This window comes from Ascaphus truei, chromosome 7 (genome assembly GCF_040206685.1).
Source record: "Ascaphus truei isolate aAscTru1 chromosome 7, aAscTru1.hap1, whole genome shotgun sequence".
NCBI lineage: Eukaryota > Metazoa > Chordata > Amphibia > Anura > Ascaphidae > Ascaphus > Ascaphus truei.
This window is the reverse complement of record NC_134489.1, coordinates 110,751,358-110,773,079: the sequence shown is the minus strand read 5'-3', so window position 1 is coordinate 110,773,079 and position 21,722 is coordinate 110,751,358. Positions and strand designations below refer to the sequence as shown.

Genomic DNA, 21,722 nt, shown 5'->3' with positions numbered 1-21,722 from the left:
GCGCATGTACGTAACACAGACACACCCCGCATTAACGTACGCAATGGGACCGGCGCATGGATGTAACACAGGCATACCCCGCATTAACGTACACAATGGGACCGCAGCATGTATGTAACACAGACACACCCCGCATTAACGTACACAATGGGACCGCAGCATGTATGTAACACAGACACACCCCGCATTAACGTACGCAATGGGACCGCAGCATGTATGTAACACAGGCACACCCCGCATTAACGTACGCAATGGGACCGCAGCATGTATGTAACACAGGCATACCCCGCATTAACGTACGCAATGGGACCGGCGCATGTACGTAACACAGACACACCCCGCATTAACGTACGCAATGGGACCGGCGCATGGATGTAACACAGGCATACCCCGCATTAACGTACGCAATGGGACCGCAGCATGTATGTAACACAGGCATACCCCGCATTAACGTACGCAATGGGACCGGCGCATGTACGTAACACAGACACACCCCGCATTAACGTACGCAATGGGACCGGCGCATGGATGTAACACAGGCATACCCCGCATTAATGTACGCAATGGGACCGCAGCATGTATGTAACACAGGCACACCCCGCATTAACGTACGCAATGGGACCGCAGCATGTATGTAACACAGGCATACCCCGCATTAACGTACGCAATGGGACCGGCGCATGTACGTAACACAGACACACCCCGCATTAACGTACGCAATGGGACCAGCGCATGGATGTAACACAGGCATACCCCGCATTAACGTACGCAATGGGACCGCAGCATGTATGTAACACAGGCACACCCCGCATTAACGTACGCAATGGGACCGCAGCATGTATGTAACACAGGCATACCCCGCATTAACGTACGCAATGGGACCGGCGCATGTACGTAACCCAGACACACCCCGCATTAACGTACGCAATGGGACCGGCGCATGGATGTAACACAGGCATACCCCGCATTAACGTACGCAATGGGACCGCAGCATGTATGTAACACAGGCATACCCCGCATTAACGTACGCAATGGGACCGCAGCATGTATGCACAGGCACACCCCGCATTAACGTACGCAATGTGACCGCAGCATGTATGTAACACAGGCACACCCCGCATTAACGTACGCAATGGGACCGCAGCATGTATGTAACACAGGCATACCCTGCATTAACGTACGCAATGGGACCGCAGCATGTATGTAACACAGGCACACCCCGCATTAACGTACGCAATGGGACCGCAGCATGTATGTAACACAGGCACACCCCGCATTAACGTACGCAATGGGACCGCAGCATGTATGTAACACAGGCACACCCCGCATTAACGTACGCAATGGGACCGCAGCATGTATGTAACACAGGCACACCCCGCATTAACGTACGCAATGGGACCGCAGCATGTATGTAACTACAGTATTAGTGATCTAACGAGTACCCGGAAATTACCCGGTACCTGGCGCTTCCCCAGCTACCCGGACCCGGCAACTGAGAAGTGGATCCGGCGCCGGGTACTGATGTGTATAAGTAAGATAATAAGCTGCTGCCAGACAGATTCAGAGAAATAATGTTTGTGTTTATGCGTGTCGCATATTATGCATCATAATGACGCTGAACGACTACCCAGCAGTGTATTCTAGGTCTCTAGGAGACCGGAACGTCTCCCCATCCCTGGCGCGGCCTGCAGGTTAGCGCTTCACGTGACGCATGCTTCTCAGACAGGTTAGTACCCAGCAGTGTGTTCTAGGTCTATCTAGGAGACCGGAACGTCTCCCCCTCCCTGGCGCGGCCTGCAGGTTAGCGCTTCACGTGACGCATGCTTCTCAGACAGGTTAGTACCCAGCAGTGTGTTCTAGGTCTCTCTAGGAGACCGGAACGTCTCCCCCTCCCTGGCGCGGCCTGCAGGTTAGCGCTTCACGTGACGACAGCTTCTCAGACAGGTTAGTACCCAGCATTGTGTTCTAGGTCTCTCTAGGAGACCGGATCGTCTCCATCTCCCTGACTTCCTGGCTCCGTATAGAGGACTCTGGGAGTGTTACTGACAATAAACCATTTGCTTCTCCCAGGTGAGCGGGCCCCAGGGACACAGCTGTAACCCGGGGGCCCGCGCATATCCAGCTACGCCACTGGCTGGCACTAACCTACTGGTCACTCTCGTGACACTCTATCTCAGTGGTACCTTGCACTTTGATTGTCGCGGATGTTGTAGCCACGCCGAGCTCGTTACCAGCCACACACGTGTAGATCCCGCTGTCCTGTGGCATCAGGTTGCAGATCCTGAGGGTGATGTCTCCAGAGTCACTGCAAGGAGAGCAGCGGATCAGCGAGCGGGACACGGTTACACCTACTGCGCATCCCACACCGAATAATGCCGTCTAAAACAGGGGTGGCCAAATCCAGTCCTCCAGGCCACTAACAGGTCAGGTTTTCAGGCTATCCCTGCTTCAGCACAGGTGCTGAAGCAGGGATGTCTTTATCCCTGGAGGACTGGAACTGGCCACCCCTTGTCTGGAAACATAGGGCGTTTTATATCAACGTCACCAGCTGTAAAAACGGGTGAGAAAACAGCCCGGGATTTATCACAGTCCCAGGAAAAGCAATTATTATTATTTTCCATAAGTAGAAAGTCTCAGAATGAAACCCGGGTGTGTTTGTATTAAAGGGGACACTTTAACCACTACACTGCCCCACTTCCTGCAGTCCACGTTTCCTGAGAAGCACAGGGGGACGCCCTTACCTGGCGGACACCGTGTACGTGTTGCTGTCACTGTCAAGAACATTTTGATCTGGTCCCTTCCACGTGATGCTTGGCTTTGGTCGGCCACAAACCCTGCAGTGTAAGGTCACCGTGTCCCCGAGCACACACGTCACGTCCACTAGTGGCACAAGGACCTCAGGAGCAACTGAACAACAAAGAAACATTGTGTCAGTGCTGTGCTGCCCTTTCAGGGTGTGCTCACACACACACTCACACAGACACACACTCACACAGACACTTACTCACTCACACACACTTACACACTCACACAGACACACACACTCACTCACACAGACACTTACTCACTCACACACACTTACACACTCACACACAGACACACTCACTCACACACACTTACACACTCACACAGACAAACACACTCACTCACACAGACACTTACTCACTCACACACACTTACACACTCACACAGACACACACACTCACTCACACAGACACTTACTCACTCACACACACTTACACACTCACACACAGACACACTCACTCACACACACTTACACACTCACACAGACACACACACTCACTCACACAGACACACCAGCTGTCATCTCTATTATGCACCAGGTGCCCCTTTGGTACCCGCCGGCGCCTGCGGAGCTGTGGCGCCGCTCTGCTGGTCTCTTACTGGTTCATGCTCAGTAAATACAAATCCCACGTGAGCACATTCACGTCTCAGCCAGGTCCACACACCTGCCATTCCCCATTATCTCTTGGCATACGGCACTTCCAATGCAGCCAGGATTCTGGGTAATGACATGCACACGAGCGCACACAGCGAGTCACTCTTTCACGCTTGGAACCATCAGATAATTACAGCCGCGTGGAAACCAGGGATGTTATCACTTATGTATATACATATAAATCCCAAAGTGCGCGTTTTACCGGCAAACTCATCTCAGCGTACAGTAAACTGCAGGCGCGCCGGGGAATGGCTCGCTGGGAAGCGCCGGGGAATGGCTCGCTGGGAAGCGCCGGGGAATGGCTCGCTGGGAAGCGCCGGGGAATGGCTCGCTGGGAAGCGCCGGGGAATGGCTCGCTGGGAAGCGCCGGGGAATGGCTCGCTGGGAAGCGCCGGGGAATGGCTCGCTGGGAAGCGCCGGGGAATGGCTCGCTGGGAAGCGCCGGGGAATGGCTCGCTGGGAGGCGCCGGGGAATGGCTCGCTGGGAAGCGCCGGGGAATGGCTCGCTGGGAAGCGCCGGGGAATGGCTCGCTGGGAAGCGCCGGTATGGCTCGCTGGGAAGCACCGGGGAATGGCTCGCTGGGAAGCGCCGGGGAATGGCTCGCTGGGAAGCGCCGGGGAATGGCTCGCTGGGAAGCGCCGGGGAATGGCTCGCTGGGAAGCGCCGGTATGGCTCGCTGGGAAGCGCCGGGGAATGGCTCGCTGGGAAGCGCCGGGGAATGGCTCGCTGGGAAGCGCCGGGGAATGGCTCGCTGGGAAGCGCCGGGGAATGGCTCGCTGGGAAGCGCCGGGGAATGGCTCGCTGGGAGGCGCCGGGGAATGGCTCGCTGGGAAGCGCCGGTATGGCTCGCTGGGAAGCGCCGGGGAATGGCTCGCTGGGAAGCGCCGGTATGGCTCGCTGGGAAGCGCCGGGGAATGGCTCGCTGGGAAGCGCCGGGGAATGGCTCGCTGGGAAGCGCCGGGGAATGGCTCGCTGGGAAGCACCGGGGAATGGCTCGCTGGGAAGCGCCGGTATGGCTCGCTGGGAAGCGCCGGTATGGCTCGCTGGGAAGCGCCGGGGAATGGCTCGCTGGGAAGCGCCGGGGAATGGCTCGCTGGGAAGCGCCGGGGAATGGCTCGCTGGGAAGCGCCGGTATGGCTCGCTGGGAAGCGCCGGTATGGCTCGCTGGGAAGCGCCGGGGAATGGCTCGCTGGGAAGCGCCGGGGAATGGCTCGCTGGGAAGCGCCGGTATGGCTCGCTGGGAAGCGCCGGTATGGCTCGCTGGGAAGCACCGGGGAATGGCTCGCTGGGAAGCGCCGGGGAATGGCTCGCTGGGAAGCGCCGGGGAATGGCTCGCTGGGAAGCGCCGGGGAATGGCTCGCTGGGAAGCGCCGGTATGGCTCGCTGGGAAGCGCCGGGGAATGGCTCGCTGGGAAGCGCCGGGGAATGGCTCGCTGGGAAGCGCCGGGGAATGGCTCGCTGGGAAGCGCCGGTATGGCTCGCTGGGAAGCGCCGGTATGGCTCGCTGGGAAGCGCCGGGGAATGGCTCGCTGGGAAGCGCCAGGGAATGGCTCGCTGGGAAGCGCCGGGGAATGGCTCGCTGGGAAGCGCCGGGGAATGGCTCGCTGGGAAGCGCCGGGGAATGGCTCGCTGGGAAGCGCCGGTATGGCTCGCTGGGAAGCGCCGGGGAATGGCTCGCTGGGAAGCGCCGGGGAATGGCTCGCTGGGAAGCGCCGGTATGGCTCGCTGGGAAGCGCCGGGGAATGGCTCGCTGGGAAGCGCCGGGGAATGGCTCGCTGGGAAGCGCCGGTATGGCTCGCTGGGAAGCGCCGGTATGGCTCGCTGGGAAGCGCCGGTATGGCTCGCTGGGAAGCGCCGGGGAATGGCTCGGTGGGAAGCGCCGGGGAATGGCTCGCTGGGAAGCGCCGGGGAATGGCTCGCTGGGAAGCGCCGGGGAATGGCTCGCTGGGAAGCGCCGGTATGGCTCGCTGGGAAGCGCCGGGGAATGGCTCGCTGGGAAGCGCCGGTATGGCTCGCTGGGAAGCGCCGGGGAATGGCTCGCTGGGAAGCGCCGGGGAATGGCTCGCTGGGAAGCGCCGGGGAATGGCTCGCTGGGAAGCGCCGGTATGGCTCGCTGGGAAGCGCCGGGGTATGGCTCGCTGGGAAGCGCCGGGGAATGGCTCGCTGGGAAGCGCCAGGGAATGGCTCGCTGGGAAGCGCCGGGGAATGGCTCGCTGGGAAGCGCCGGGGAATGGCTCGCTGGGAAGCGCCGGGGAATGGCTCGCTGGGAAGCGCCGGGGAATGGCTCGCTGGGAAGCGCCGGGGAATGGCTCGCTGGGAAGCGCCTGGGAATGGCTCGCTGGGAAGCGCCGGGGAATGGCTCGCTGGGAAGCGCCGGGGAATGGCTCGCTGGGAAGCGCCGGTATGGCTCGCTGGGAAGCGCCGGTATGGCTCGCTGGGAAGCGCCGGTATGGCTCGCTGGGAAGCGCCGGGGAATGGCTCGGTGGGAAGCGCCGGGGAATGGCTCGCTGGGAAGCGCCGGGGAATGGCTCGCTGGGAAGCGCCGGGGAATGGCTCGCTGGGAAGCGCCGGTATGGCTCGCTGGGAAGCGCCGGGGAATGGCTCGCTGGGAAGCGCCGGTATGGCTCGCTGGGAAGCGCCGGGGAATGGCTCGCTGGGAAGCGCCGGGGAATGGCTCGCTGGGAAGCGCCGGGGAATGGCTCGCTGGGAAGCGCCGGTATGGCTCGCTGGGAAGCGCCGGGGAATGGCTCGCTGGGAAGCGCCGGGGAATGGCTCGCTGGGAAGCGCCGGGGAATGGCTCGCTGGGAAGCGCCGGGGAATGGCTCGCTGGGAAGCGCCGGGGAATGGCTCGCTGGGAAGCGCCGGTATGGCTCGCTGGGAAGCGCCGGTATGGCTCGCTGGGAAGCGCCGGGGAATGGCTCGCTGGGAGGCGCCGGGGAATGGCTCGCTGGGAAGCGCCGGGGAATGGCTCGCTGGGAAGCGCCGGGGAATGGCTCGCTGGGAAGCGCCGGGGAATGGCTCGCTGGGAAGCGCCGGGGAATGGCTCGCTGGGAAGCGCCGGGGAATGGCTCGCTGGGAAGCGCCGGGGAATGGCTCGCTGGGAAGCGCCGGGGAATGGCTCGCTGGGAAGCGCCGGGGAATGGCTCGCTGGGAAGCGCCGGGGAATGGCTCGCTGGGAAGCGCCGGGGAATGGCTCGCTGGGAAGCGCCGGTATCTCACGTTGACAGCGGAACTATTTTCCGTGGCCCGATGTCGGTGCGCTGTGTTTTGCTCAGAGAAATATCTCGGAGCGGAAAGACGCGCTTCCTACAATGTGCGTTTGTATCTCTGACATCAGACAGTCCCCCGGTCTCTGGGCTCAGGCGGGAGACATCGCACGTACTGCGGCGAGGATTTATCCACGTCTGCGCCGCAAATCTGCCGCACAAAACAGCGCCAATTTATGAAAATACTTTGGAATAAATCTGATGCTGTTTTCTTTGCCGCGTTTTGTCCCAGTTTCTCCGACTTTGATAAATAACGTCAGCGCCACTTTGTAGCACCCAACGTTTGCAAAACGTTTCCGTCGCTAATTCAGCAAACAAAACATTTGAGAAATCTTTGCAAAGCGTGGCCGATAGTTCATCCCATGTCAGGAGCTGAAGATCACTCACCTTCTTGAATGAAATTTGGGTTCATTATCTAGAAATGAGAAAGAAGATAGTAATTAATTATTTGTGTTTTCGTTAATGGAGTAAACATGCCCCGTGCCAGTCAGCCCCGGAGAGGCAGGACGCGCATTGCCCTGCGATACTGATAGGGTTAAGGAGACTCCCTGCTTACTCCTAATATTCCCGGGCCATTGAACACTTTACCTGCAAGGGGACAGATATTCTGGGCCACTCCATAACAAAAAGATCTATTTAACACAAATGTGCGTAGTAAATACAGAATTGTCCCAGAAGTGCGGAGTATAGCAAGTTAATCGCTGTGTTCTCGGATCGCTGGCGCTGTCATACGCACGAATCGTTGGGACTTTACACGACATGTAAATCCTTCTACATATATATGTGCTCTGCCCGGAGTAAGCCTGGGGGGGGGCTTAGCTTTAAGCCTGGGGGGGGGGCTTAGCTTTATCACTGTCCTTAGTCGCCCAGCTATTAATGCTCTGTGCAAACAGTGGAAGTTTGAATAAATATGTACACAGGAGAACAGAATCCCAGAATCAGTGTCTGGATTCACTCATTTCTATAACGAAACGCCGCAGTATCACGGAGAAATAGCGGGTTACTGTCCTGTACGAAATCTCCCGGCTGCAAAACTGGTGCAAAAACACTGCACCAAATTCATCAATCAAGGAAATTGCCCCGATTTTCCTTAATACGGTGCAGGTTTTTTTTTTTGCTGTAGTATTGCAGCCAGGAGACGGATAGATAACTCTGCCACGGGGGTTACAGGCGCTCTGTCTGCGACATTAAACGGGATGTTAATATTGTGTTATATTGCGATATGTTCGCTGGTGAAATGATTCACACACTGATGCACCATCTGGTGGGTGAATGTGGTATAGCACCCTCCTAATGTATAACATGTATGTTCCGTATGTAGCATGTACAGTATGTTCATTATTCTGTGATAGTGCCGATTGGGGCACTAACGCAAGGAAATTCCCACTGAGGTTAATGAGACTTTCTGTGGGATAGTGCCCCAATCATCACTATAGCTCTTTACGTATCTAAGGCTGCGTCCAGGGTGAATCCAGCCGTGCGGAGGCGCGCTGAGGCAAAGCGGGCGCTTTCCCTGGCCTTAGACCGCGCGCCGTCCGGGGGCGTGTCGGGGGGGGGGGGGGGGAGGGGGCCTGTGACGTCACGGAGCTGGTTCGCCCTCATTGGGCGAACCGCTCACGTGACCGGCCCTGCGCCAAAACTAACATTTTCTTAAGATCCACGCTTCTGCACGCTTGCGGAAGCGTGCGCGAGTCCCTGCTAAAGCCGCTCTCATTGCAGCTGCAGGTGCTCACTGGTAAGCGTGAGAGCGCCTCAGCACGGGTCAGCGCCTAAGCGCTGACCATGCCCGAGGCCTTAGGCCTGGGACATAGTGTAGTGAAGAGCGCTGGGCAGCGCTGACGCAGCGCTGACGCTCATGCTCTCCTGCTCAAGCAGGAGATTTTTCGTGTCCCTGCATGAGCGTCAGCGAGCGCGCTTGTGTGCCGGGTGGGAGCCGGGCGGGAGGTGGGGCTAGGGCGCCACGTCACGACGCCGACGTCACGGACTGCCATTGTCTTCTGGCAGTCACGTGACCGGCCCTGCGTGGCAAAATTTTAACTTGCCTGCATTTCCACACGCCTCCGCACGTCTGCGGAAGCGCCGTCTAAAGCCGCGCTGATAGGGATAATGTTTCCCCTCAGCGCGGCTAAGCACGGTCTTTTTGACCATGTCCGAGGCCTTACCCTGCAGAGTTAGATACATTGTTGTGCACTAGAGCAGGTTAGTTGGTGCTGGGATAAGGTAGGGGGAGGGGGTAGTGTGTGTAGGGAGCAAGTGGCTCCTACACTAGGCCAAGTTACCCCGCTAGGCCCTGAGACACCCTCTAGATTGTGGCTGCTCTAGGGAAGGCCCCTGCAGTTAGGGACTTTGCCCCGTTAGCAGTCCGTTTGGTCAGGGACACAGCTGCAGTGCTGCGAGCTCTGACAAGGGTCAGTGTCATAACTGTTATCTGGGACCAGACCTCTCCAAGATATAGAGACTGTTTCCATGGTGGGATCATCCAGCGGGACCTCACCCCACGCGGAGGCGGACTCGTCGCGGGATCAGAGGATCCACGTATCTTCACGTTTGCGGGCCCGGGTGTTGGAGCACCCGGCAGGTACCATATAAGTGCACCAACATACCGGTTCCTGTCGGGCGCTGATCACGCCTAAGGCCTCGGACATGGTCAAAAAGACCGTGCTGAGCCGCGCTGAGGAGAAACATTATCCCTATCAGCGCGGCTTTAGACGGCGCTTCCGCAGGCGTGCAGAGGTGTGTGGAATTGAAGCCGCCTCCCGCCCGCCTCCCACTCGGCTCACAAGCGTGCACACTGACGCTCATGCACGGACACGAAAAAGCTCCTGCTTGAGCAGGAGAGCATGAGCGTCAGCGCTGCTCAGCGCTCTTCTTTTCACCAGGTCCGAGGCCTAAGGGTGGGGATGTGGGACTCCTGAGTACACAGGGTGTGTGGGTTAAGTCCCTCCGACACGACGGGTAGTTGTGCCTATTAGTGTTATAGAGAGACACTGTCATATTGTTGATGTATGTTGTATTGTGTTTATCTGCCCCTATAGTAACCCTGTTTAATATATACTCCGGTGTCTGTGGTTACTGTATGTGGGTCCTGCGTTGGGGGTCATCCTACCCTTAGAACCCTACACAGGTGGAGGCGCTGTACATTGTGAGTAACGTTCCAGGATACACCCCAGGGTCTCACTGGCGGAGGTTCAGCCTCCTGTGAGCCTGACAGGTAACGCACCACACCTGGTAATACACATAGATTTCCCCACGGGTCCCTATCTGCGATGGGGGGGGGGGGGGGGGGGGTGTTACATTGGCTACAATTGAACTCTGTCTCTTGTATCGATGTGATGGGCACAAAGCCAGACAGCGATGTGAGGACTGGGGCAGATAAAAGCCCCATGTGTACAGCCCTGTGCACTGTCAGTGTACTCTTAGCTCTCAGGCAGAACCAGACTTTACCAGTGGAACAAATTAATACCAGTTACGGCGCACACAGTGAGCGCGACCAAGCGCGCGATTCTCTGCCAGACGAATGAATTGGTGTTTGCCGCGCAACGACCGGGTCACGTGAAGAGGTTCAGCCAATGAGGGCGAAGCGCTCAAGTGACATCACAGCCACGCTTCTCTGTCGCCTGCAGCACAGTTCACATTCGCGTGAGTGACAGGCGTGCGCCACACGCTCCGTCACGCGCGCGGCGAGTATAATCTCAGCCTAAGTCATGTATACATAATAATAATAATTAGTATTTCATACAGCCCTTTTCTCCCAATGCGACTCAGCGCGTCACAATGACAGCACAGCGCGCGGCGCGCAGCGCACAGGAATGTTACAGGCCCTGCCCCGCAGAGCTTACAATTTCGGACGTTGGTGCCTGCGGCTCAGGGAGATAAAGTGACTGTCCAAGGTCACAAGGAGCCCACACCGGGAATAGATGCAGGTCCCCCGGCTTCACACGCAGTGTCGTGGCTATCAGAGTCCGTCTCCTCGCCCTTTTAGCGCTGAGCAGTGTAGCAGCAACGCTTCTCGGGACTTTCTGCGCAACGTAACTCACATTACAAACACATCCCACGGATTTCTTTATTAATCTGCTGCTGGTTCCACGAGGAACACGTGGTACAGAAGCCATGTGATTCCTGAAGAACACGACAAGGCCACGCACCAAGATATATGTCCTAAACGTTTCATAGCGTGTTACGGTTACAGGGAAGAGACCGGAAGGAAAGCAGATCCCTGGTTTTACAAGATAAGCGCATGTTAGTGAGTGACATAGTGTCACGCTGCACACCTCGTATCACACGCCTGCAGCGTGTCACTGGCACATCTGGCAATGAAGAGGTTATTTGTGCGAGCAGCCTCAGGTCCTCACCTTCTCCCGTGTGTGCCCCCTACCCTCATGCAATGCGTGTGCCCCCTACCTCCATGCACTGCGTGTGCTCCACATGTGCCCCCTACATCTATGTACGTGTGCCCTACACCTCCATACCCTGCACCATGTGTGCCACCCTACCTTCATGCACTGTGTGTGCGCTCTGCGCGTGCCCCATACCTCCATGCAATGCGTGTGCTTGGCGTGTGCCCCCTACCTCCATGCTAGAACTGGGATCAAAGTCATCACATTCGGATTCCTCTGAGCTGTTGGCGTCCTTCTTCGGCAGCATCAGGGAAGCAAGGACAAGAAGAACAGCAAGTAACGTTAGGCAGAGAGGAGCAGGTAACGTTAGGCAGAGAGGAGCAGGTAACGTTAGACAGAGAGGAACAGGTAACGTTAGGCAGAGAGGAACAGGTAACGTTAGGGAGAGAGGAGCAGGTAACGTTAGGGAGAGAGGAGCAGGTAACGTTAGGGAGAGAGGAGCAGGTAACGTTAGGGAGAGAGGAGCAGGTAACGTTAGGGAGAGAGGAGCAGGTAACGTTAGGGAGAGAGGAGCAGGTAACGTTAGGGAGAGAGGAGCAGGTAACGTTAGGGAGAGAGGAGCAGGTAACGTTAAGGGAGAGAGGAGCAGGTAACGTTAGGCAGAGGAACAGGTAACGTTAGGCAGAGAGGAGCAGGTAACGTTAGGCAGAGGAACAGGTAACGTTAGACAGAGAGGAACAGGTAACGTTAGGCAGAGAGGAGCAGGTAACGTTAGACAGAGGAACAGGTAACGTTAGACAGAGAGGAACAGGTAACGTTAGGCAGAGAGGAACAGGTAACGTTAGGGAGAGAGGAACAGGTAACGTTAGGGAGAGAGGAGCAGGTAACGTTAGGGAGAGAGGAGCAGGTAACGTTAGGGAGAGAGGAGCAGGTAACGTTAAGGGAGAGAGGAGCAGGTAACGTTAGGCAGAGGAACAGGTAACGTTAGGCAGAGAGGAGCAGGTAACGTTAGGCAGAGGAACAGGTAACGTTAGGGAGAGGAACAGGTAACGTTAGGGAGAGGAACAGGTAACGTTAGGGAGAGAGGAACAGGTAACGTTAGGGAGAGAGGAACAGGTAACGTTAGGGAGAGAGGAACAGGTAACGTTAGGGAGAGAGGAACAGGTAACGTTAGGGAGAGAGGAACAGGTAACGTTAGGCAGAGAGGAGCAGGTAACGTTAGGGAGAGAGGAACAGGTAACGTTAGGCAGAGAGGAGCAGGTAACGTTAGGCAGAGAGGAACAGGTAACGTTAGGCAGAGAGGAGCAGGTAACGTTAGGCAGAGAGGAGCGGGTAACGTTAGGGAGGAGCAGGTAACGTTAGGGAAAGAGGAGCAGGTAACGTTAGGCAGAGGAACAGGTAACGTTAGGGAGAGAGGAGCAGGTAACGTTAGGCAGAGAGGAGCAGGTAACGTTAGGCAGAGAGGAACAGGTAACGTTAGGGAGAGAGGAACAGGTAACGTTAGGCAGAGAGGAGCAGGTAACGTTAGGCAGAGAGGAGCGGGTAACGTTAGGCAGAGAGGAACAGGTAACGTTAGGGAGAGAGGAACAGGTAACGTTAGGGAGAGAGGAACAGGTAACGTTAGGGAGAGAGGAACGGGTAACGTTAGGAGAGAGGAACGGGTAACGTTAGGGAGAGAGGAACGGGTAACGTTAGGCAGAGAGGAACAGGTAACGTTAGCCAGAGAGGAGCGGGTAACATTAGGGAGAAAGGAACGGGTAACGTTAGGCAGAGAGGAGCAGGTAACGTTGGGGAGAGAGGAGCAGGTTACGTTAGGCAGAGAGGAACAGGTAACGTTAGGCAGAGAGGAGCAGGTAACGTTAGGCAGAGAGGAGCGGGTAACGTTAGGGAGGAGCAGGTAACGTTAGAGAGAGAGGAACAGGTAACGTTAGGGAGAGAGGAACAGGTAACGTTAGGCAGAGAGGAGCAGGTAACGTTAGGGAGAGAGGAACAGGTAACGTTAGGGAGAGAGGAACAGGTAACGTTAGGCAGAGAGGAGCAGGTAACGTTAGACAGAGAGGAGCGGGTAACGTAAGGCAGAGAGGAACAGGTAACGTTAGGCAGAGAGGAGCAGGTAACGTTAGGGAGAGAGGAACAGGTAACGTTAGGCAGAGAGGAGCAGGTAACGTTAGGCAGAGAGGAGCGGGTAACGTTAGGGAGAGAGGAACAGGTAACGTTAGGGAGAGAGGAACAGGTAACGTTAGGCAGAGAGGAGCAGGTAACGTTAGGGAGAGAGGAGCGGGTAACGTTAGGCAGAGAGGAGCAGGTAACGTTAGGGAGAGAGGAACAGGTAACGTTAGGGAGAGAGGAACAGGTAACTTTAGGCAGAGAGGAGCAGGTAACGTTAGGCAGAGAGGAGCAGGTAACGTTAGGGAGAGAGGAACAGGTAACGTTAGGGAGAGAGGAACAGGTAACGTTAGGCAGAGAGGAGCAGGTAACGTTAGGGAGAGAGGAGCGGGTAACGTTAGGGAGATAGGAGCAGGTAACTTTAGGCAGAGAGGAGCAGGTAACGTTAGGGAGAGAGGAACAGGTAACGTTAGGGAGAGAGGAACAGGTAACTTTAGGCAGAGAGGAGCAGGTAACGTTAGGCAGAGAGGAGCAGGTAACGTTAGGCAGAGAGGAACGGGTAACGTTAGGGAGGAGCAGGTAACGTTAGAGAGAGGAGCAGGTAACGTTAGGGAAAGAGGAACAGGTAACATTAGGCAGAGAGGAGCAGGTAACGTTAGGCAGAGAGGAGTCAGTACAGATATGCGCACAGCGCTGGGGTCAGTACAGATATGCGCACAGCGCACCGGGGGTCAGTATAGATATGCGCACAGCGCACCGGGGGTCAGTACAGATATGCGCACAGCACGGGGGTCAGTACAGATATGCGCACAGCGCACCGGGGGTCAGTACAGATATGCGCACAGCGCGGGGGTCAGTACAGATATGCGCACAGCACACCGGGGGTCAGTACAGATATGCGCACAGCTCGGGGGTCAATACAGATATGCGCACAGCGCGGGGGTCAGTACAGATATGCGCACAGCGCACCGGGGGTCAGTACAGATATGCGCACAGAGCACCGGGGGTCAGTACAGATATGCGCACAGAGCACCGGGGGTCAGTACAGATATGAGCACAGAGCACCGGGGGTCAGTACAGATATGCGCACAGCGCACCGGGGGTCAGTACAGATATGCGCACAGCGCGGGGGTCAGTACATATATGCGCACAGCGCGGGGGTCAGTACAGATATGCGCACAGAGCACCGGGGGTCAGTACAGATATACGCACAGCGCGGGGGTCAGTACAGATATGCGCACAGAGCACCGGGGGTCAGTACAGATATGCGCACAGCGCACCGGGGGTCAGTACAGATATGCGCACAGCGCGGGGGTCAGTACATATATGCGCACAGCGCGGGGGTCAGTACAGATATGCGCACAGAGCACCGGGGGTCAGTACAGATATGCGCACAGCGCGGGGGTCAGTACAGATATGCGCACAGCGCACCGGGGGTCAGTACAGATATGCGCACAGCGCGGGGGTCAGTACAGATATGCGCACAGAGCACCTGGGGTCAGTACAGATATGCGCACAGCGCGGGGGTCAGTACAGATATGCGCACAGCGCACCGGGGGTCAGTACAGATATGCGCACAGCACCGGGGGTCAGTACAGATATACGCACAGCGCGGGGGTCAGTACAGATATGCGCACAGCGCGGGGGTCAGTACAGATATGCGCACAGCGCACCGGGGGTCAGTACAGATATGCGCACAGCACCGGGGGTCAGTACAGATATGCGCACAGCGCGGGGGTCAGTACAGATATGCGCACAGCACCGGGGGTCAGTACAGATATACGCACAGCGCGGGGGTCAGTACAGATATGCGCACAGCGCGGGGGTCAGTACAGATATACGCACAGCACGGGGGTCAGTACAGATATGCGCACAGCGCGGGGGTCAGTACAGATATGCGCACAGCGCGGGGGTCAGTACAGATATGCGCACAGCGCACCGGGAGTCAGTACAGATATGCGCACAGCGCGGGGGTAAGTACAGATATGCGCACAGTGCGGGGGTCAGTACAGATATGCGCACAGCGCGGGGGTCAGTACAGATATGCGCACAGCGCGGGGGTCAGTACAGATATACGCTCAGCGCGGGGGTCAGTACAGATATGCGCACAGCGCACCGGGGGTCAGTACAGATATGCGCACAGCGCACCGGGGGTCAGTACAGATATGCGCACAGCGCGGGGGTCAGTACAGATATGCGCACAGCGCACCGGGGGTCAGTACAGATATGTGCACAGCGCGGGGGTCAGTACAGATATGCGCACAGTGCGGGGGTCAGTACAGATATGCGCACAGCGCACCGGGGGTCAGTACAGATATGCGCACAGCGCACCGGGGGTCAGTACAGATATGCGCACAGCGCACCGGGGGTCAGTACAGATATGCGCACCGCACGGGGGTCAGTACAGATATACGCACAGCGCGGGGGTCAGTACAGATATCCGCACAGCGCGGGGGTCAGTACAGATATGCGCACAGCGCGGGGGTCAGTACAGATATGCGCACAGCGCACCGGGGGTCAGTACAGATATGCGCACAGCGCGGGGGTCAGTACAGATATCCGCACAGCGCGGGGGTCAGTACAGATATGCGCACAGCGCACCGGGGGTCAGTACAGATATGCGCACAGCGCGGGGGTCAGTACAGATATCCGCACAGCGCGGGGGTCAGTACAGATATGCGCACAGCGCGGGGGTCAGTACAGATATGCGCACAGCGCACCGGGGGTCAGTACCGATATGCGCACAGCGCACCGGGGGTCAGTACAGAATTGCGCACAGCGCACCGGGGGTCAGTACAGATATGCGCACAGCGCACCGGGGGTCAGTACAGATATGCGCACAGCGCGGGGGTCAGTACAGATATGTGCACAGCGCGGGGGGTCAGTACAGATATGCGCACAGCGCGGGGGTCAGTACAGATATGCGCACAGCGCGGGGGTCAGTACAGATATGCGCACAGCGCGGGGGTCAGTACAGATATGCGCACAGCGCGGGGGTCAGTACAGATATGCGCACAGCGCGGGGGTCAGTACAGATATGCGCACAGCGCGGGGGTCAGTACAGATATGCGCACAGCGCTGGGGTCAGTACAGATATGCGCACAGCGCGGGTGTCAGTACAGATATGTGCACAGCGCGGGGGGTCAGTACAGATATGCGCACAGCGCGGGGGTCAGTACAGATATGTGCACAGCGCGGGGGTCAGTACAGATATGCGCACAGCGCGGGGGTCAGTACAGATATGCGCACAGCGCGGGGGTCAGTACAGATATGCGCACAGCGCGGGGGTCAGTACAGATATGCGCACAGCGCGGGGGTCAGTACAGATATGCGCACAGCGCTGAGGTCAGTACAGATATGCGCACAGTGCGGGGGTCAGTACAGATATGCGCACAGCGCACCGGGGGTCAGTACAGATATGTGCACAGCGCGGGGGTCAGTACAGATATGCGCACAGTGCGGGGGTCAGTACAGATATGCGCACAGCGCACCGGGGGTCAGTACAGATATGCGCACAGCACCGGGGGTCAGTACAGATATACGCACAGCGCGGGGGTCAGTACAGATATGCGCACAGCGCGGGGGTCAGTACAGATATGCGCACAGCGCACCGGGGGTCAGTACAGATATGCGCACAGCACCGGGGGTCAGTACAGATATGCGCACAGCGCGGGGGTCAGTACAGATATGCGCACAGCACCGGGGGTCAGTACAGATATACGCACAGCGCGGGGGTCAGTACAGATATGCGCACAGCGCGGGGGTCAGTACAGATATACGCACAGCACGGGGGTCAGTACAGATATGCGCACAGCGCGGGGGTCAGTACAGATATGCGCACAGCGCGGGGGTCAGTACAGATATGCGCACAGCGCACCGGGGGTCAGTACAGATATGCGCACAGCGCGGGGGTAAGTACAGATATGCGCACAGTGCGGGGGTCAGTACAGATATGCGCACAGCGCGGGGGTCAGTACAGATATGCGCACAGCGCGGGGGTCAGTACAGATATACGCTCAGCGCGGGGGTCAGTACAGATATGCGCACAGCGCACCGGGGGTCAGTACAGATATGCGCACAGCGCACCGGGGTTCAGTACAGATATGCGCACAGCGCGGGGGTCAGTACAGATATGCGCACAGCGCACCGGGGGTCAGTACAGATATGCGCACAGCGCGGGGGTCAGTACAGATATGCGCACAGCGCGGGGGTCAGTACATATATGCGCACAGCGCGGGGGTCAGTACAGATATGCGCACAGAGCACCGGGGGTCAGTACAGATATGCGCACAGCGCGGGGGTCAGTACAGATATGCGCACAGCGCACCGGGGGTCAGTACAGATATGCGCACAGCACCGGGGGTCAGTACAGATATACGCACAGCGCGGGGGTCAGTACAGATATGCGCACAGCGCGGGGGTCAGTACAGATATGCGCACAGCGCACCGGGGGTCAGTACAGATATGCGCACAGCACCGGGGGTCAGTACAGATATGCGCACAGCGCGGGGGTCAGTACAGATATGCGCACAGCACCGGGGGTCAGTACAGATATACGCACAGCGCGGGGGTCAGTACAGATATGCGCACAGCGCGGGGGTCAGTACAGATATACGCACAGCACGGGGGTCAGTACAGATATGCGCACAGCGCGGGGGTCAGTACAGATATGCGCACAGCGCGGGGGTCAGTACAGATATGCGCACAGCGCACCGGGGGTCAGTACAGATATGCGCACAGCGCGGGGGTAAGTACAGATATGCGCACAGTGCGGGGGTCAGTACAGATATGCGCACAGCGCGGGGGTCAGTACAGATATGCGCACAGCGCGGGGGTCAGTACAGATATACGCTCAGCGCGGGGGTCAGTACAGATATGCGCACAGCGCGGGGGTCAGTACAGATATGCGCACAGTGCGGGGGTCAGTACAGATATGCGCACAGCGCACCGGGGGTCAGTACAGATATGCGCACAGCGCACCGGGGGTCAGTACAGATATGCGCACAGCGCACCGGGGGTCAGTACAGATATGCGCACCGCACGGGGGTCAGTACAGATATACGCACAGCGCGGGGGTCAGTACAGATATCCGCACAGCGCGGGGGTCAGTACAGATATGCGCACAGCGCGGGGGTCAGTACAGATATGCGCACAGCGCACCGGGGGTCAGTACAGATATGCGCACAGCGCGGGGGTCAGTACAGACATCCGCACAGCGCGGGGGTCAGTACAGATATGCGCACAGCGCGGGGGTCAGTACAGATATGCGCACAGCGCGGGGGTCAGTACAGATATGCGCACAGCGCACCGGGGGTCAGTACCGATATGCGCACAGCGCACCGGGGGTCAGTACAGAAATGCGCACAGCGCACCGGGGGTCAGTACAGATATGCGCACAGCGCGGGGGTCAGTACAGATATGCGCACAGCGCGGGGGGCAGTACAGATATGCGCACAGCGCGGGGGTCAGTACAGATATGCGCACAGCGCGGGGGTCAGTACAGATATGCGCACAGCGCGGGGGTCAGTACAGATATGCGCACAGCGCGGGGGTCAGTACAGATATGCGCACAGCGCACCGGGGGTCAGTACCGATATGCGCACAGCGCACCGGGGGTCAGTACAGAAATGCGCACAGCGCACCGGGGGTCAGTACAGATATGCGCACAGCGCGGGGGTCAGTACAGATATGCGCACAGCGCGGGGGTCAGTACAGATATGTGCACAGCGCGGGGGTCAGTACAGATATGCGCACAGCGCGGGGGTCAGTACAGATATGCGCACAGCGCGGGGGTCAGTACAGATATGCGCACAGCGCGGGGGTCAGTACAGATATGCGCACAGCGCGGGGGTCAGTACAGATATGCGCACAGCGCGGGGGTCAGTACAGATATGCGCACAGCGCGGGGGTCAGTACAGATATGCGCACAGCGCTGGGGTCAGTACAGATATGCGCACAGCGCGGGTGTCAGTACAGATATGTGCACAGCGCGGGGGGTCAGTACAGATATGCGCACAGCGCGGGGGTCAGTACAGATATGCGCACAGCGCGGGGGTCAGTACAGATATGCGCACAGCGCGGGGGTCAGTACAGATATGCGCACAGCGCGGGGGTCAGTACAGATATGCGCACAGCGCGGGGGTCAGTACAGATATGCGCACAGCGCGGGGGTCAGTACAGATATGCGCACAGCACTGAGGTCAGTACAGATATGCGCACAGTGCGGGGGTCAGTACAGATATGTGCACAGCGCGGGGGGTCAGTACAGATATGCGCACAGCGCGGGGGTCAGTACAGATATGCGCACAGCGCGGGGGTCAGTACAGATATGCGCACAGCGCACCGGGGGTCAGTACAGATATGCGCACAGCGCGGGGGTCAGTACAGATATGCGCACAGCGCACCGGGGGTCAGTACAGATATGCGCACAGCACGGGGGGTCAGTACAGATATGCGCACAGCGCACCGGGGGTCAGTACAGATATGCGCACAGCGCGGGGGTCAGTACAGATATGCGCACAGCTCGGGGGGGTCAGTACAGATATGCGCACAGCGCGGGGGGGTCAGTACAGATATGCGCACAGCGCGGGGGGGGTCAGTACAGATATGCGCACAGCGCACCGGGGGTCAGTACAGATATGCGCACAGCACGGGGGTCAGTACAGATATGCGCACAGCGCACCGGGGGTCAGTACAGATATGCGCACAGCACTGGGGGTCAGTACAGATATGCGCACAGCGCGGGGGTCAGTACAGATATGCGCACAGCGCAGGGGGTCAGTACAGATATGCGCACAGCACCGGGGGTCAGTACAGATATGCGCACAGCACCGGGGGGTCAGTACAGATATGCGCACAGCGTGGGGGGTCAGTACAGATATGCGCACAGCGCAGGGGGTCAGTACAGATATGCGCACAGCACCGGGGGTCAGTACAGATATGCGCACAGCACCGGGGGGTCAGTACAGATATGCGCACAGCGTGGGGGGTCAGTACAGATATGCGCACAGCGCGGGGGGTCAGTACAGATATGCGCATAGCGTGGGGGTCAGTAGAGATATGCGCACAGCGCGGGGATCAGTACAGATATGCGCACAGCGTGGGGGTCAGTACAGATATGCGCACAGCGCGGGGGGTCAGTACAGATATGCGCACAGCGCGGGGGGTCAGTACAGATATGCGCACAGCGCACCGGGGGTCAGTACAGATATGCGCACAGCACCGAGGGTCAGTACAGATATGCGCACAGCACCGGGGGTCAGTACAGATATGCGTACAGCGTGGGGGGTCAGTACAGATATGCGCACAGCACCGGGGGTCAGTACAGATATGCGCACAGCGCGGGGGTCAGTACAGATATGCGCACAGCACCGGGGGTCAGTACAGATATGCGCACAGCACCGGGGGTCAGTACAGATATGCGCACAGCGCGGGGGTCAGTACAGATATGCGCACAGCGCGGGGGGTCAGTACAGATATGCGCACAGCGCACCGGGGGTCAGTACAGATATGCGCACAGCAGCGCGGGGGTCAGTACAGATATGCACACAGCGCGGGGGTCAGTACAGATATGCGCACAGCAGCGCGGGGATCAGTACAGATATGTGCACAGCGCGGGGATCAGTACAGATATGCGCACAGCGCGGGGGTCAGTACAGATATGCGCACAGCGCACCGGGGGTCAGTACAGATATACGCACAGCAGCGCGGGGGTCAGTACAGATATGCGCACAGCGCGGGGGTCAGTACAGATATACGCACAGCAGCGCGGGGATCAGTACAGATATACGCACAGCAGCGCGGGGGTCAGTACAGATATGCGCACAGCAGCGCGGGGGTCAGTACAGATATGCGCACAGCAGCGCGGGGGTCAGTACAGATATGCGCACAGCAGCGCGGGGGTCAGTACAGATATGCGCACAGCGCGGGGGTCAGTACAGATATGCGCACAGCGCGGGGGTCAGTACAGATATGCGCACAGCAGCGCGGGGGTCAGTCCAGATATGCGCACAGCAGCGCGGGGGTCAGTACAGATATGCGCACAGCGCGGGGGTCAGTACAGATATGCGCACAGCGCGGGGGTCAGTACAGATATGCGCACAGCGCGGGGGTCAGTACAGATATGCGCACAGCAGCGCGGGGGTCAGTACAGATATGCGCACAGCGCGGGGGTCAGTACAGATATACGCTCAGCGCGGGGGTCAGTACAGATATGCGCACAGCGCGGGGGGTCAGTACAGATATGCGCACAGCGCACCGGGGGTCAGTACAGATATGCGCACAGCACCGGGGGTCAGTACAGATATGCGCACAGCGCGGGGGTCAGTACAGATATGCGCACAGCGCGGGGGTCAGTACAGATATGCACACAGCGCGGAGGTCAGTACAGATATGCGCACAGCGCACCGGGGGTCAGTACAGATATGCGCACAGCAGCGCGGGGGTCAGTACAGATATGCACACAGCGCGGGGGTCAGTACAGATATGCGCACAGCAGCGCGGGGATCAGTACAGATATGTGCACAGCGCGGGGATCAGTACAGATATGCGCA

General features: G+C 58.3%; 1 protein-coding gene across 1 annotated transcript in view; it reads right to left on the bottom strand.

Moving 5' to 3' along the window:
• Positions 1–21,722, bottom strand: part of LOC142500019 (kalirin-like) — a 297,527-nt gene that overhangs the window by 37,901 nt on the left and 237,904 nt on the right. The window contains exons 16-19 of the mRNA XM_075610076.1: positions 11,297–11,419; positions 7,115–7,142; positions 2,742–2,907; positions 2,184–2,305 (exon numbers count right to left, since the gene is read on the bottom strand). Coding sequence (XP_075466191.1) covers positions 2,184–2,305; positions 2,742–2,907; positions 7,115–7,142; positions 11,297–11,419 — 439 coding nt within the window. The remainder of the gene's footprint in view (positions 1–2,183; positions 2,306–2,741; positions 2,908–7,114; positions 7,143–11,296; positions 11,420–21,722) is intronic.